Raw genomic sequence first — 18281 nt, forward strand, 5'->3', positions numbered from 1 at the left:
CAGCCAGCTTCACCTGAGCTGCTCTGGGATGGACGGAACCCGGGAGACTTCAAGGCACACTGCTCTGCTCTTGGTCTATGTGGTTCTATTTCCATCACTGGGCCCAGGAAAATGCATTCAGATGACAATCTCCTGTCCACACAGGGACCCCTTGAAGTAACTGTTGGGGGAAAAAATCCTTAGACATTTTAACAGCAAGCTTGAGTATCAGCCCCGGGGAGCCACATGCTGAGACCACAAGAAATGGGCCCACACTGCCCGCCACCAGGTAGGCCAGTGGTGGGACTGGTGTGCACCCCGATGGGGTCTATGCAGCTCAGACCCTGCCCAGGAGCCTGTGGCTGCTGCCAGTATTGCGGGCAGGGGAAAGCCACACTGACTCTTTCCTAGAAACCAGATGCCCACGAGATCAATGAGCTGGAAGCCACTGCCTTATTTTTAGAATGGATCTTTTATTTCATAACCAATAAAGGGCATTTCCTATGAAACGCCTCAGCTAAGCACTTCATTACGCCTAGTATACCTACCCTAATTCTGTTTTTCACTGATACTCTCAATTTGCTCTTCCCCAGACACAGGTTTCTGGATTGTGTTGCTTTTTCTCACTCAAAAAAGTGGTGAGTAACCTCAAGAACCCTAACTTTCTGAACTTTGACAATAGTGGCAACTTTACTATGATAACCAGAATATCCTCTACAATGCCTCAAAATCAGGCTTGGACTGATTACCTGGACACGAGACTTGCCAATGACTCACATTTTATAAAAAGGATTTTAAATCCATGTGTGTTAACACTACTCAGATATAATTCTCTAGGAAGAGAATTCCTCTTTATTTTTCTGTCAACAACTTTAGAGGCAGGGTATTAAACTGATTGAAGTTTCACAAGATTGACATTATTGCTTAAAGTGCTTGAATTGGTTACATTAAAAAAAAAAAGGTACAGATTATTTTAAATAAAAACTAAAAAAAAAAAATTTTTCTTTAGCAACAAAGTCAAATGTGCCACACAAATGCAGTAACTATTTTGGTTACACAGAAATGGAAGCCAGAAATAAATTAATATAATACTGGAAAACAAATTTAATTAGGCAGAAATGTAGGAAATAATTTTCCCTGACCCGTGCCACTTACATGAGTGAATCACACTAGTGCTGATAAATGCCTTGACCATATAATAGCAGACGAGGGCAAAACATTTAGTGCACAATATTTTAATACACATGAACATACAAAGTTGATCAAAATGCAATGTTTATAGATAAAATCCATCTTTGTAATAAAGCTACACTCCAATATCTAAAATAAGCCCTAAAGCTCCAGTTATAACATAGTTCATTGTTAGGCATGCCCATGAAAATTAAGGGTATCCATGAAAATAAATGCATAGGGACCATTTCTGTCATTTTTTTTCCCCATTTCATCTGAAATCCAAAATATACCAAGCTATAAAACCAATATGACTGGCTTCCTAGACAAAGCACCACTCTCCTGTGGTTTTGCTCCTTGGCTCTCTTCAAACCAGCTCACTTCGTGTTTCTTCGGAATGGAAAATGCATCAGAATAACAAGACTGGGCGTCAGCATTCTACCAATATTTACTTTCAAACGCATGACATTTTAGCATACTGTGTCATAATCTAGATGTTAAACAAGGAAGTAACCAATAAAGCAGACATTCCTTCTCTTCTGAAAGTGGCAAACACTGTAACTTCTTTTAAAACACCCAGCAGTTAGAAGAAATACAGCAAGCCTGCCCATTCCTGCCAGAAAAACGACACACACAAACGCTGGCCATTTGAGGGACTGTTGCTGAGCTTTTGTGCTATCGCTCACCTCAGAATGGTCTCACACATCCCACAGCATCCCTGCTCCACACAACGAGTGAGGGATGAAAAATAAAGAAGTGTTATGTGCTCTAGTCTTCACACAAAGGGAAATGACTTGGGAGGATGTAGCTGCCTAGTGTTTCTTTCCTTTATTAAAGAAGGGGGACGATGACCCCAGATAGTGCCAAAGTTTAAAAAACTGATGGAGTGTTGGTGGATTTGTGTATTTTTATCTCAATTTTCTTTTTCCTGCACCACACGACCATGTTTTTGTATTATCTTCAATATTCAGGCAAACATTTATTCATGAATACTGAATTTTAACTGACCTTTTCTACTGAAAGGAATTATTTCAGTTAAATCACTGAGAAAAACTTTTCGCTCATCCAAAAAAACCAAAAAGTACTGAATTTATGACTTAGCACTCAGATAATACTTCTATGAGGGGCTTCCCTGGTGGCTCAGCAGTAAAGAATCTGCCTGCCAATGCAGGAGACTCGGGTTCGATCACTGGGTTGGGAAGATCCCTCGGGGAAGGAAACCCACTTCATTATTCTTGCCGGAAAAGTTCCATGGACAGAAAAGCCTGGAAGGCTACACTCCATGGGGTCACAAAGTCGGACATGACTTTGCGACTAAACAACAAATTAGTTCTATAGGCTTCCAACTGAAACTTTTTTCCTAATAAATTAGCTTCAAGAGTCACTTCAAAGGTAATTTTAACAGTGTTTCTCATGTATCACTTCCAACTATATTAGGGATCAGCCATCGTTTTTTTTTTAAAACTTTGCAACCTGCAAATATATGGATTATGTATAGTATAAACAGCTCCCTGTATCAGTCACCTTCAATTGAGAAGCATCTCTTCTTAAAAACAGGACGAAAACTCACCTTCCAGGTAAGTGATTACTGCATAAGTCTTGTGGAGGGAAAAAAGACAAAATATTTATAAATATGAATTCGCCTCTAAACAAGGCAAGGTATATTTTCATCACTTGTATAAAACAATAACGAGAAGATCACCCTGTTTTTGTCTTCTCCAGTGAAACATAAAACATTTCACTTCAAGCATGAACAGATGAAGGGTGGCATGCTTATGGAAGTTGTGAGCAATAAACAGTTCAAGATACTTCAAAGATAAAGAAATCCAGTTTTCATCTAGATAAAGTGCTATGCTCTTAATTGTTGCAAAATGGCCAGTAACATTTTCAATTTCAATTTTAGTTCACATTATGCCAAAGTTTGCGTGTTCCTTCGCTGATGTATTAGGTAACAAAATAACAGGTTCACAGTATATTATAGTGTATGGAAGTCAGCGGTCTTCCCACAGGAAGCTGAGATCTACAACTTAAAAGATTTGTAGGAAACCAAAAACCTGCTCAACAGCAAAACAGCATATCGAACCTTTTAATAAAAGGCATCGATACTCAAATGATTTAATAAATACACATATAACAAAAGTGAAAAAAAAAAGTAAAACTATGGTGAGATGAGGTTCTTCCAAAAAACTCCGTCTTGTCAAACATCCTGGGAGCCTGAGCCAAAGAAATGCTGCCCCTTTGTTCATCCTACCACCTGCTCACTGACACTTCCTCTGACCCACCTGCATCCCCAGCTAACTCCAATATCTCCTCCGGAGAAGGTTCCATGGTAGCCCTGGGCTTGCCAGGACCTGAAATGCTGAAATATGAACTGTTGTACAGTGTGGCTGATGGGAGGACAGGTGCAGCACCTTTGTTCTTCCTGGGAAAGGACGGTGTTGGTGCTGCCTGGCTAAGCAGAGCTGGGCGGGTGGCAGTCCCCGTGGTGTCTCAGCCCTACCACCTCTGACCGCGGAACACCAGCGGGGTTGGAAAGATACCCTGGAAAGCTTAGCAGCGCCGGATGAAGGAGAGATACAACTCACAGGACAGAAGAAGAGCATCACTAAAAACAAAGAGCACAGAGCTATTTTCCTGAAACTTGGTTTTGGTAGAAAGAGAAGAAAAGCAACTTTCCACTGTGCACAAAAGCTTCCTCCTCTCGGCTTTGCCTGCCCTGAGCTCCACGTCTCCTCAGCCCCTGGCTTGTAACGGCCGGGTGGGCACAGCCCTGGGCATCCTCGAACAGCTTCTCTTCACCCTGTTCCACCCGGAAGATGAATTCAGTTTCGAGGTTACTCAATTTTAAAACATTTTCACTCGAACAAACTTAAAGCTATAGTTGCAGCTCTAAAAGGTAAGCATCTACCCCCATTCTTCTGTCCTTCTGTCAGAAAAGAGGCAGAGAAGCTAAAAATGGGGAGCAATGTTTCCAGGGACAAGTTAAAGGAATGCATTGAAAGGAGACCCCGGAAGCCATTTAGGAAGATTAGCAAAGACCCCAAATAGACTGTCGATGTCTGTAAGAAATGGCATTCTAATTCAGCCAGACAGTGGCATAGTATGTATCTGAAACTAAAATTAGCAAATGTTATTCATCTAATCCTTACTACAATCTGATTGCAGTTAACTCTACCTCAGACTAACATAAAACCACGAGTAGTGCTGCTTGTAGAAAAATGAAGGGGGAAGAGAGTCACGCAGCCAGACCACCGAGACTTGGAGTGATGCCGTTCACCGGTGGTCCACTGGAGAGGAGGGACGTCTGCAGAGAGACCAGGTCCGAGTGCATTTTCCCTCACTCGAGTTAGTTCCACAGTCCTGTAAGTTATTCTCTTGACTGATAGAATAAAATATATCCAGATTCTGAATTTTTCGATATATCTGATGTCAGGCCATAGAATTCTTCAATAGCTTGGGCGTCTATTTTCTGCAAGAAAGAGAAGTGAAACAACACAGTGGTCTAACATGATTACTGGGAGAAGGAAAGAAAGGCTAAGGGGATGCACAAGAAAACGGAAGAAACACCATCATCAACTTGGGAACTTTCAACAGCAAACGGGTAACTCCACAGACTTGACCGAGAGAACATGACGACTCACACTGCAAATCCCTGGGAGCGAATGCCACCCTTTCCACTATTAGCAACCACAGGTGTGCACTCTTTGAAGAAGACAGGACTTCTGTCTTTCAAACGGTAAACTGTGGGAGCTCTTGGGAATAAGCAGAATTCATTCAGGTCATCGAAGCTTATTCCTTTTAGTGCTACCTTAAGTGGGCTCAAATAAACCATGTCTTTTAGGATGGCAAGGAGGTCCCATGTCTGCAATCAGTTAACAAAAACACAGTATTGATGAGTCCCTGATCTTACCCCTTCTCCCCTTCCAGAGAGGCTGGGGAGCAGCAGAATGTAGTTCTGAGAGAAATGTAAACTGTTTTCAAGTCAGATGACGGGAATACAGGTCTATTTTAGAAAATGTCCATATGCACACATCCCAAAACACTGTCTCCACCCCAGCTCCCTCGGATATAATCATCTGTTTACCAACCTCTACAATGTCGTCATCAAACAACAGCCAGAAGCCATGACTTTTCACAATAGTAATATAATGCCCACGATTAGGACCACTGGAAAAGAACAAACAGAAGAATGTTACTCAGTTAACATTTACTTCTTTATAAAACTCTATGTAGCTCTTTATATGCAATGACTTTTTTTGGGGAAAAAAAAACCAACTATCACTAGGACAGAGAACTTGGAATAAGTCATGTCCATGTCCACTTGTCTTTGGCCACAACTCACAGAGAGACACCTGGGTGCTGACACTGTGCTGGGCACAAGGGAAGATGAATGAAGCCTCTGTTTCAAAGGATTCACGATCCACTGGGGAAAACAGACATTCAAATTCAACAAATATCAACACATAATTATCGTACACCCACTATGCTCCACTAGGTCCATTCAGGCAGTTAGGCAAAAAAAAAAAAAAGCAGTGAATGGGGGCTTCCCTGGTGGTCCAGTGACTCTGTGCTCCCAGTGCAGAGGGCCTGGGTTTGATTCCTGGTCAGGGAACCAGATCCCATGTGCCAAAGCACAGTTCACAGGACATCCAGCATGGTGCAACTAAGACCACGTGGTGCAGCCAAATAAATAAATAAATATTAAGACTGGGAGAAAAGCCTCTTCTCTTCGACTTACACAAACAAAAAAAAGCAGTGAATGAAAAAAAGTCCTGCCTTTCCTGAGGTTGAGGGTTGGAGTGGTAATAAACTAAAATACAAATATATTTCAAGGGGTGATACATGCTGAAGAATATAGCAGTGCAACGGGGTGGTGACTGATAGAGGGAAGGTGCTATGGTGATGCTATGAGATGTGAGCAGAAGGAACTTCCCTGAAGGGGAGGAGTGTGTGTGGGTGTGTTGTGGGTGTGTGTGTCTGTGTGTGTGTGAGAGAGAGGGAGGGAGGGAGAGGCAAGCCATGAGACCACGTGATGGAAGTTTCAGGAATGGAGAAGAGCAAGTGCAAGGCCTAGGGGATGGGTGGGGGTGGGAACAGTGTGATCAGGGAACAGCTCGAAGAGCCAAGTGAGCTGCAGTGGACGAGGCTTAGGAATGGGCCACTGTGGTTAAGATTACGGACTTCACTGTGAGTGAGCCAGGAAGACACTCGGGAACTTTGAGGAGTGATGTGATCTGATTCAAGTTTTAGAAAGATATTAAACCAAAATGTGTAATAACAAGTAGGAAAACAAAAAGGTACATTATGACACACTGCAGAAAAAAGTAGACCGGACAACCAAACAGCTTCTCCTATGAAGCCAGGTTTGCACAACTGACGGAGTTTTTAACTCTAACTCTGAAGTTTTGTTTTCTCAATGCATCAAAGTTGGAAAGCTGAACCTGCCTTAGTCTGCTTTTTCTTTGCTATACTGCACAGCATGCGGGATGTTAGTTCCCCAGTCAGGGATCAAACCCACATCCTGTGCATTCAAAGTGCAGGGTCTTAACCACTGGACCACCAGGGAAGTCCCTTTAGTTTGCTTTCTTTAAATAAAAGCTACCCCAGAGGATTGTTCACACCTTTCTCCAGCCACTCTCTCCCCTCCCTCTGAGCTCCAGCACATGGGCCACCTCTGTTTTCACACACATCAGCGTTCTCAGCTGGGGCCTCTGTGCCTGCTGCAGCTCTGCCTGAAAGTGTCCTCACTCATGTCTGCATTCTTGCCTCTTTTTATTCCTTGGGCGGGCTTCAGCTCAAATGTCATCTCAGGAGATAAACCTTTGCTGACCACCTTCCCTGAAGGGGCACCTCCCACTGCTCTCTGTCATCGCGCTCTTCCTTACTCATGTGTGTGCATAGTCGCTCAGTCACGTCTGACTGTGTGTGACCCCACAGACTGCAGCCTGCCAGGCTCCTCTGTCCATGGGGATTCTCTAGGCAAGAATATTGTGGTGGGTTGCCATTTCCTAGTATATACAGAATCGGACATGACTTATTGACTAAACCACCAGGAACATAGAATATACATAGCATATACATAATATATGGGATTCCCTGGTAGCTCAGCTGGTAAAGAATCCACCTGCAATGCAAGAGACCCTGGTTCAATTCCGGGGTCAGAAAGATACCCTGGAGAAGGGATAGGCTACCCACTCCAGAATTCTTGGGCTTCCCTGGTGGCTCAGACGGTAAAGAATCTGTCTGCAATGAGGGAGACCTGGGTTTGATCCCTGGGTTGGGAGGATCCCCTGGAGGAGGGCATAGTTAAATCAAAGAAAACTGTTAAAGAACCCTTATGAATAAATAAACAGAAAATAGATGTGTGTGCACGTATGCTCAGTCACTCAGTCGTGTCCACCTCTTTGGGATTCCATGGACTGTAGCCCACCAGGCTCCTCTGCCCATGGGATTCTCCAGGCAAGAATACTGGAGTGGGTTGCCACGCCCTCCTCCAGGGGATCTTCCCAACCCTTAGGCTCTTTAAAATAATTAGCAGTTAGAAGTATTCTTCAGGGGCAAATAGAAAGGTGGCTTGTAACTGACCAACAAATACAACTTTCTGAGAACTAAGACAATAATCTGTGACTATGGCTCTGCATGGGACAAAACAAGGGTTGCTTCAGGTAGTTACAGCTTCTGATACCAGCCACCCAGTCGAGGAAAGGAAATCACTCCATCCCTCCCCGTGGAACCACGCATCCTCTTGGTAATGGTCTGTTTACTACCACTCCATCCAGGTGGATGGAGAGGAAAAGACACCTGCTCTGGGACAGGCCCCAATCTGAAGCCTACAAGGGCGACAGCAATGTCGATCCCAGGGTATGGGACACAGATCCATCCCAGCTGAGCAAATAATAGCAACAGGTGAATTTTCAGTAGAGTTTTCATGACTTACACCAAATTATACAATAAAAAATATTTCCTCAAAAGACTTACAGCAAAAACACTTTGCTTCTCCATATCAAGGGCATTTCTCTCCACTCTCTTTTTTTTTTGGATTATGTAATTATAGAATACAGGGGAAAGGCTTAAAACTGCCTGAAGAACACTTAAGGATACATTTTAATTATTCAAATGCCAAAAAAGTATTAAATTCCATCCACTGCTTCCAGTCTTTATTTAGGTATCTTAAAACACTTTAGTGATCATACTAAATGAGTAACCTGGTTTTTCAAAAATTAAAATCACAGCACAAACATTTACTTTTCCATGTGATTTCAAATTCTTTGTATCTAATGGAGATTTATTATTTCCCTTATGAGAGAACATTTAAATTATTATTATGCGTTAATTTCCTTTATTTTTAAATTTATTATTTTACTTTATATACATAAGTTTAGAGATTCATTTTGAGGTGATAAACTGGAGCTTAGAGGAAATTCCCCAAAGCGCCATCACCACGGAGTCTCACATCCCCGGCCCCGCCCCTGAAAGATGTGGCAGAGTCCACGTGGCCCAAGGACAGTGCCTCCCTCCACGCGCTCCCTGCCTGCCCTCACCTGCCACAGTGCACCACCACTGCGACCAGGTCATACATGCGGTCCAGGTTGACTGCATCACTGGAGGTGTTGAAGAGCCGGAGTTCCAGCGGGAAGACCACTCGGTAAGAGAGCTTGGTGTACCTATGGAGCTGCTCCATGTACTTGAACCGCTTGAGGTGCAGGGCCAAAATCATGGGCAGCTTCTTGACTCTCATCCTAAAATAAACCATGCAACAGAAAATCAGTGGCATCCAATGCCTGTGAGTGGGACCAATTATACCACAGCCTGCACGAATGGAGAGCAGGAGGGGTCCAACAAACCTCAAACCAGCAAACAGCCAATCCACGTGCCAGAGTAAAAGGATGCTCGCTTGCACAGACTCGGCTAACTGGAGCCTAGTAAGCAGAGAAGAGTGCAGTGGGGCTAGGATGTGGGGGTGGGATCATCTGTTTGGTCAAAGGAGACACCCCAGAACTTATGTACCAATAAATATATGATGCACAATTGCTCTACGTCACTGCCCTCTGCCTCCCAGGAAGAATGATATTTGGATAATCCCTCAACTCTGAGATAACGGAGAGGAGGGGGACAGTTTTTGAGAAAGCAGGCTGGGGAAAGGGCAAGCAGAGGGTGGATTCCGTACATACAGGTTCTGAGAACCGACAAACAGGCATGCCTCAGATATCCACTGCCAACTGGTTACCATCAGATAACCAGGCATGCTGGGCCCATTCTCCCTCCTTACTCCTGGGCAAGTCATTTCCCTTTTCTGGCTCTCAGGTTCCTCGCTTATAAATTCAGAGATTGATTGGCTTAGGGCTATATTTCTCAAAAAAGGCTCGTGAGAGCACGGGAGATGTTAATGGATGCGGGGTTTCTGAGGTCAAGTCAGGATGCTGCTCTCCCTTCTGTTCCTAAGTTCCTCCTTGCACATCCACATACCTAAGGCTTTGAGAAATCCTGCAGAAAAGGATTTTCTTTTGTTCGACGCAGCAGTTCCGCAACTTACACAAACATGAAAAGCTCTTTTTTCAACTAGATGACCATTAACATTCTTCAGTAAGAAGTTGCAAAGACAACAGTTTATGGAGATAACTCTGATAGAATAGAGGACTTTCTGGTTACCTTCGAGGACACCTTCTTTGAAGGTCCTGAATTATTGTAAATGCTGTTTTGACTTGTGCATATTTTCCATGAATTATTGTTTGTAAAGGACAAATTTAATAGAATATTATTTAGAAATCTATTGAAAAAAAAAAATCCTGTGCATAAAAGTAAGCAAAACCACACCATCAGCAGAAACGTAAGATTTATGGGGATCCCTATTATTTTTTAGGAACACAGCATTTTCATGTATAAAACTTCCAGGGTTGAATAGAATATGCTTTCATGCTCCACTGGAAGACCCAGGATGGCCTTAGGCAGACTTAGTTTAGATTATATGGATGGGGACAGAGATAAGCTCCCCAACCACTAATGAATGTTAACTCCCATCTGCCACCACAATGACTAACCTTTCTCCAGTTCTGAGGCCCCAAAGAAAGATGTGCATGTCTGGGGATGAAGGGCTGAGAGACTGGTCAGAGAAACTCGTTCAACTTCAGCTCTAGACCCCTCACAGTTTTAGATGGTAGGAATGGGCATCTGTGGGTTATCCTGAATATGCCACAAACCATGGACAGGGTAAACTTAACTCACGGTAAAGCCTCACAGGATAGTAAAAATGTCAAGATTTTTGGCTTCTGGGGACAGAACATAGGGAAGGACAATTATTTCACATTGTTTAAGACCTGTAACTGGCCAGTGCTGGTAAAAAGACGCGCAACCTTGGGTCTTGTATCAACTCTGAATATGATAACTTTCTTTTTACCCATCCATAGACTGATGTTATTGATTTCCTCATGCTTCCTTATTAAATGATTAGTATTACTTGCCTCTTCTATCTTCTAAAGAAGAAGTTCCAAGATTAGGCAATACTAACAGTATTACTGGGTGACCACTATGTGTTATGTACTATGCTAAGTCATTTTTATGATTCACCTTTAATCCCAAGAGGACAGTGATCACACTTGCTCACCACTTGTTTACCCAGCATGAGTATCTGGCACACTGAATAAATGAATGAACAAACAAACAGATGAACACATGATCAGATGAATGGGCAACTTCCCCAGGTAGGCACTCTTATCGTATTCTACCAGTGAAGAAGGTAACTGACTTCTCCACAGCTACTTGGTTATGAGCCCTAGGAACTGGGATTCAAAAATCAGATCTGTCAGGCTCCACAGTCTGGTCCCTTCTGCGGACAGGACGCCACCCCCTGGGCTAAACCCTTACGTACCTTTTCTGGGCCTCTTGTTTGCTGCAGCATGTTTCACAATAATACTTCTGTTCACTACACAGTGTTTCTGTGTTGCTGAAATCTCTGCAAAGAGAAATATTTTCAACTTAACAGAAGTCCAAAATGTATTCAGCTTACCAGGTCCTAAACTCTCTATTACCTGTAGGGTAATTTTTAAGTGAATGTGGGTAAAGAAGTAATGAGAAAAGATTCTGCTTGGGAGCAAGTGCTATGATGATTAGAGCATGTTCACTGGGCTGGGTTATGATTTCACCATGAAAGATTTTCAAGTAAGCTTTATTTAATGGGACACAGATAGATCTAAATTAGGGTTTCCAACTGATTCAGGAAAAACAAAAAAAAAGAAACTCAAGGTTTTTAAGAAACAGTACCCGAAAACTGGAGATGAAAATTATAATAGAAAAATACTAACTATAGTAAAAGCCAACCATTACAGTGAAAGTCAAATCCAAAAAACCATCATACAAAATGCTAGGAGACATTACTACATGGTTAATGAAAAACGATCTGTCTTAGGTGGTCTACATTTTCAAAGAGCACGAAAGATAATAAAATTTAAATGGTATTCAATGGCCCTTATATTGAACTCAGAAAATCTTAAATTATCAGGAGATGACTACCAACCCCCTGCTCCCCTCCTGCCCACATGCTGGACGATAAGAACTCCCAACCACCTCCTCCTGAGAACAAACGCCATTGGGATGCTATGTCAGTATTCACCTTATCGTAAGATCTTAACTGTGCTACTGACAGCTTTCATTTTTTAAAATGTCACAGCTTTTCATTCTTCTCTGGCCATCAAGATTCTACTCAGCATTCCTGGGGTACTGCCTCAAAGGCTGAATAGAATATCCAGAATATTGTAACACCCTGGAGTCTTGAAAAAGGCCGTGACGTTTCCTTATTCACAGGGAGTGTCCTAGCACTAGATCGACCAGCTTTTACCAAACAGAAAAAATTATTTACATGGTGTTACTAACTCAACCACTTAAATAGAGCTTATCAAGAGAATACATAGATTATTCATTCATTAGATTCCCCAGTGGCTATCAACCATACCCTGGACTGGGTGCTGGGGATCCACAGAGAACGCCTGCCCTCACAGTACACAGGTTACCAGAAACACACACAATGAGCCATTTACAACACTCAGTGTTCGGTGCAGGTGAAACATACATCATTTCATACTACTGACTCCCCTACCTAAAGCTCTTGGATAGTTTCTTGGTGAATTCAGGAATAAAATCCAAATTTCTTTTTTAACTTCTTAAAAAATTTATTTGACTGTGCTGGCTCTTAAGTTGCAGCATGTGGGATCTAGTTCCCAGGCCAGGGATCAAACCTGCTCCCCTGCATTGGGGGTGCCGAGTCTCAGCCACTGGACCGCCAAGGAAGTCCCTAAAATCCACATTTCTTGCTATGCCAACAGACTGACTGCTCTTCTGACCCATCTCCGGCCTTCCCACCTCCTTCACACTGCTCCAGTCCCACCGGCTGGCCTTCTCTGCAGCTCCAGGGAGCCTTGCTCTCCCTGCTCCAGTCCCACCGGCTGGCCTTCTCTGCAGCTCCAGGGTGCCTTGCTCTCCCTGCTCCAGGGCATTTGCTAGTGCCATTTTTCTCTGCACTAACAGCTTTTTCCAGATGCTTCCACCGCTGGCCCTGCTCATTGTTCAGAGCTCAGCTTCTACGTCACCTCTTTGAAAAAGACTTCCCCAGTCACTCTCTCCAAACCCATCCAGCCCCTACTCTGTTGCTGTCTTGTTTTCCTCTGAGCACTTATCACTATCTGAAACATCCTCCTAGTTGCTGGATGACGGGTATGGGCAGTGACCGTGTCTGTCTTGCTCACTGCCAGAGTCCCAGCACTGAGGATGGGCCTGACACACAACAGCACTCAACGATGTGTGCTGGCTGAACAAAGGGAAACGCATGTATACAAAGTCCCCAGCAAAGTACAGAGGATGGAGATATGAACTTGAACTGGGGCAATTCAGGATGTTTCCTCAAGGGGTGATATCTGAGTCAGATTCTCAAAACGGGAAAGTGAACCAAGGGATTAAGAGTCCAGGATTCCAGACAGAGTGAAGGCCATGACCAAGAGGCATGAACACAAGGTACAGAGCACGCTTCTTAGAAGCTGTGTGGACCCTGTGACTCTCTAACTTGTCTCCATGGGCTTGACAGCATCAGATGGTGCTTTATGGACCATTTATGGCAGTACTCTGGAGGAAGGACTGGAGGGGGTCGAAAAGCAAAAACACAGTTTAGAAGGCAAGTATACGCAACCCTCAGACTCCAAGTACCTGGTACCTGATACAGATTCAAACTCAGCTGAATGAATACTGCTCAGCTCTTCATGGAGTAACTGTTGTGAAATCTCTTCTTGGTCTGCACAAGATTTACTGGGGTAGAACAGAGCAACCAAGAAGGGGCAGTGAGTCTGGGTGAGGGTGGAGAGTCATAGTTTTGGAATGTCTACCACAGACAAACCTCTCCTCTGTCCTACTAAAGAATCAGAGTAAGTAAGGCAACAACACTGTAAATAAGGTACACTCCAATAAAAGTTAATTAAAAAAAAGAAGACCTCAGGCAAGTACAACAAATAAGAAATTAAACACTTTCTACTCAAATTTCTCAATTAAAAAAAAAAGTTTTTGTAGATCCACAAAGGTAAAAACATAGCAGAAGTTGGTACTTAAAGACCCGATTCACCATCCTGCCCAGCCCTAGATGACTGGAAGCTTGTTGCCACAGGAGAGGCAGGACAAAGCCTTCAGAGCATCTGTGAGTCAAGAACTGGAAAATGCGGCTAAGTTAGAGAGACGGAGTGGCCCCAGCAGGAAACTGAGGCACAGCGGATCTGTCAGATAATGCTGTACAGTTGTTGGAATAAAAGAGGGCAACAAATGTTGAGGAAACTCCTCAATGAGGAAATCAAAGAGGAGAGGCTGCTGTTGCTGCTAAGTCGCTTTAGTCGTGTCCAACTCTGTGCGACCCCACAGATGGCAGCCCACCAGGCTCCTCCGTCCCTGGGATTCTCCAGGCAAGAACACTGGAGTGGGTTGCCATTTCCTTCTCCAATGCGTGAAAGTGAAACGTGAAAGTGAAGTTGTTCAGTCGTGTCCAACTCTAAGCAACCCCATGAACAAGAGGAGAAGAGAAAGGTCTTTTAGACACTCGGGATAAATTACATCAAAGCACAGAGGAGAGATTATTGGGAAAGCACAAAACTCTGTATTTCTTGAAAAAGAGTCAAAGAAACACTTTTTAAAAATATACTTTGGGAGCAAGTCTAATATGAAACATATACCTTCATAAGGACTATAAAGCCTAATGGAAATGCACACAGGAAAACTTGAAAAAAATGGAGAATGACTATGTTTCCAGCTGAGATGGCTACAGGTTGTAAGAATAGCTATTATGACCAAGGTAATGTCTATGTTTGAGAGAAAACATTTTTTATTTAAATCTTAACCTTTCACTCAACACATTAGCTCAAAAATTGATTTTAAAAAATTCTCAGGGGCAGTCCTAAGATGGCGGAGGAATAGGATGGAGAGACCACTTTCTCACCCACAAATTCATCAAAAGAACATTTGAAAGCTGAGCAAATTCCATAAAACAACTTCTGAATGCTGGCAGAGGACATCAGGCACCCAGAAAGGCAGCCCATTGTCTTCAAAAGGAGGTAGGACAAAATACAAAAGATAAGAAGACAAAAGAGGTAGGGACGGAGACCCCTTCTGAGAAGAGAGTCTTAAAAAAGAGAAGTTTCCAAACACCAGGAAACACTCTCTCTGGCGGGTCTATGGTGAGCCTTGGAATCTCAGAAGGCAAAATAACCAGGAGGAAAAATAAATAAAAAATTAAAACCCACAGATTACGTGCCTGACAGCAAGTGGAGGAGGAGGAGGAGCCCAGACACTCGCATTGCCCACTAGCAAGCAGGGGCTGGACAGGGAGGTGCGGGCTGCACTGCTTAGGGTAAGGACCTCGCCTGAATGCCCTGAGGGCAATCTGAGGGAACTAGCTTGAGACAGCAACCCAGACTGGAATAGCTATCGGTGGCTCAGTCAGTAAAGCGTCTGTCTACAATATGGGAGACCTGAGTTTGATCCCTGAATTGGGAAGATCCCCTGGAGAAGGAAATGGCAATCTACTCCAGGACTATTGCCTGGAAAATCCCATGGACAGAGGAGCCTGGTAGGCTACAGTCCATGGGGTCGGAAAGAGTCGGACACGACTGAGCAACTTCACTTTCACTTTCAAGACACCGCCAGCCTTGCTCATAGAACAAAGGACTGAGCAGAACTAGCCGGCTGAGGACCGGCCCATCCCCCACCGGAGGCAGGCAGGCGAGGCCAGCCAGAGCTGGAAGGGGGCAATACTGGCCCCAGAGAGGCATCCTATACCAAACTGCAAGCTGACGTCATTGCTAACCAAGACTTCTTGGGATTCTGGATGGTCAACATCCTCTGGGAGAGTTGCAGACAGAGATCAGCTCCCCAGAAGAGACACACGGCACACCTGAGAAGGCATGCCCGTTGTACACCCAGAAAACCGAGTGGCTGGGGCGGGGGAGGCGATAAGTCACAGCCTTCAACTGGGACCAACTGCGCTCACCAAGCACCTGATCACCTGAGCTGCTCGGACCTGGAAGGGCACAAAACGCAGGCCCAACCAAGTCTGCACCTTTGTGGAGTACCTGAGAACCTGAACCTGAGGGGCTTAGACCTGGGGACTGCATGAAACCCAGGGCCTGCATCAGAAAGTTCCCGGCAGAGCAACCTAGAGCCTGAGTAGTATAGACTGGGAAAGCACGCATGCCGTGAGCAGAGGCAAACTCAGTGTGACTAAATCACTGTGAGCACATGCCACTGATATTTGTTTGCAGGGTTCCTCCCTCCCCACAGCACGACTGAACAAGTGAGCCTAAAAAAAGTGACCTCCACCACCCGCCTTGTGTCAGGGCAGAAATTAGACACTGAAGAGACCAGCAAACAGAAGAAGCTGAAATAAACAGAGGGAACCACTCTGGAAGTGACAGGCGCAATAGATTAAAACCCTGTACTTAGCAGCAACTCCATAGGAAGGGGCCTGTAGACCTTGAGAAGTACAAGCTGGACCAAGGAACTATCTGAAAATGAACTGACCCCACACTATCTGCAACAGTTCCAGAGAAAGTCCTAGATATATTTTTACTATAATCATTTTTTAAATTAAAAAAAAATTTTTTTAATTTTAAGTCCCCTATTATTTCTTTAATTTTCATTTTTATAACCTACTATTACTTTGCCAAAGAAAAAGACCCTATTTTTAAAGCAAACTTCATATATATATATTTTATAATTTTTGTGACTTTTTTTTTAATATTCTATTTTTGAGAATCTAACCTCTACTCTAGATTTTTAATCTTTGCTTTTTGGTATTTGTTATCAATTTTGTATCTTCAAGAACCCAATCTTCGGTACCCATTTTAACTTGGGTGCGAGATTACTGGCTTGACTGCTCTCTCCCCCTTTGGACTCTCCTTTTTCTCCACCAGGTCACCTCTATCTCCTCCCTCCCCCTTTTCTTCTTTACCCAACTCTGTGAATCTCTTTGTGTGTTCTGGGCTGTGGAGAACACTTAGGGAACTGATTACTGGCTGGATCTCTCTCTCTCTCTCCTTTTGATTCCCCCTTTTATCCCCCTGGCCACTTCTGTCTCCTTCCTCCCTCTTCTCTATGTAACTTCGTGAACATCTCTGAGTGGTCCAGACTGTGGGGCACACATAGGGAAGTGATTACTGGCTAGCTTGCTCTCTCCCCTTTTGATTCACCCCCTTCTCCTCCTGGTCACCTCTATCTCCCTCCTCCCTCTTCTCTTCTCCATGTAACTCTGTGTACCTCTCCAGGTGTCCCTCACTGTGGAGAAAACTTTTCATCATTAACCTAGAGGTTTTATCATCGGTACTGTATAGATGGAGAAGTCTTGAGGCTACTGTAAGAATAAGACTGAAAACCAGAGGCAGGAGGCTTAAGTCCAAATCCTGAGAACACCAGAGAACTCCTGAATCTAGGAAACATTAATCGATAGGAGCTCATCAAACGCTTCTATACCTACACTGAAACCAAGCACCACCCAAGAGCCAACAAGTTCCAGAGCAAGACATACCACGCAAATTCTCCAGCAACACGGGAACACAACCATGAGCTTCAATATACAGGCTGCCCAAAGTCACACCAAACCCACTGACATCTCAAAACTCATTACTGGATACTTCATTGCACTCTAGAGAGAAGAAATCCAGTTCCACCCACCAGCTTCCCTAACCAGGAAACCTTGACAAGCCACCCATCCAACCTCACCCACAGCAAGGAACCTCCACAATAAAGAGGAACCACAAACTGCCAGAATATAGAAAGGCCATCCCAAACACAGCAATATAAACAAGATGAAAAGGCAGAGAAATACCCAGCAGGTAAAGGAACAGGATATATGCCCACCAAACCAAACAAAAGAGGAAGAGATAGGGAATTTACCTGATAAAGAATTCCAAATGATGATAGTGAAAATGATCCAAAACCTTGAAAACAAACTGGAGTTACAGATAGCTAGCCTGGAGACAAGGACTGAGAAGATGCAAGAAAGAACTTCCCTGGTGGCTCGGTAAAGCGTCTGTCTGCCTACAATGTGGGAGACCTGGGTTCAATCCCTGGGTCGGGAAGATCTTCTGGAGAAGGGAATGGCAACCCACTCCAGTATTCTTGCCCCACCCCCACCAAAAGCAGCTCAAAGAAGTATTTTGGGCTTCCCTGATAGCTCAGTTGGTAAAGAATCTGCCTGCAATGCAGGAGACCCTGGTTCGATTCCTGGGTCAGGAAGATCCGCTGAAGAAGGGAAACGCTACCCACACCAGTATTCTGGCCTCAAGAATTCCATGGACAGTCCATGAGGTCTCAAAGAGTCTGACACGACTGAGCCACTTTCACTTTCAAACTAACAATTGGCCCCATAATAATCAGAGATAATAATCATAGAAGAAATAAAAAAGAGTCAACACATAATGAATAATCCAATAACTGAGATCAAAAACACTCTGGAGGGAACCAACAGTAGAATAACGGAGGCAGAAGATAGGATAAGTGAGGTAGAAGATAGAATGGTAGAAATAAGTGAATCAGAGAGGAAAAAAGAAAAAAGAATTAAAAGAAATGAGGACAACCTCAGAGACCTCTGGGACAATGTTAAATGCCCCAACATT

General features: G+C 43.8%; 1 protein-coding gene across 2 annotated transcripts in view; it reads right to left on the reverse strand.

Annotated features, from left to right (window-relative positions):
• Positions 1-432: 432 nt before the first annotated feature.
• Positions 433-18281, reverse strand: part of USP46 (ubiquitin specific peptidase 46) — a 73810-nt gene continuing 55961 nt past the window's right edge. The window contains exons 6-9 of one of the 2 annotated variants that reach the window (XM_069593092.1): positions 11015-11098; positions 8691-8888; positions 5238-5316; positions 433-4618 (exon numbers count right to left, since the gene is read on the reverse strand). In XM_069593092.1, coding sequence (XP_069449193.1) covers positions 4517-4618; positions 5238-5316; positions 8691-8888; positions 11015-11098 — 463 coding nt within the window. In that variant the 3' untranslated portion in view covers positions 433-4516. The remainder of the gene's footprint in view (positions 4619-5237; positions 5317-8690; positions 8889-11014; positions 11099-18281) is intronic. The other variant, XM_069593093.1, reaches the window with a different exon arrangement.

Source organism: Ovis canadensis, chromosome 6 (assembly GCF_042477335.2).
Source record: "Ovis canadensis isolate MfBH-ARS-UI-01 breed Bighorn chromosome 6, ARS-UI_OviCan_v2, whole genome shotgun sequence".
Classification (NCBI taxonomy): Eukaryota; Metazoa; Chordata; class Mammalia; order Artiodactyla; family Bovidae; genus Ovis; species Ovis canadensis.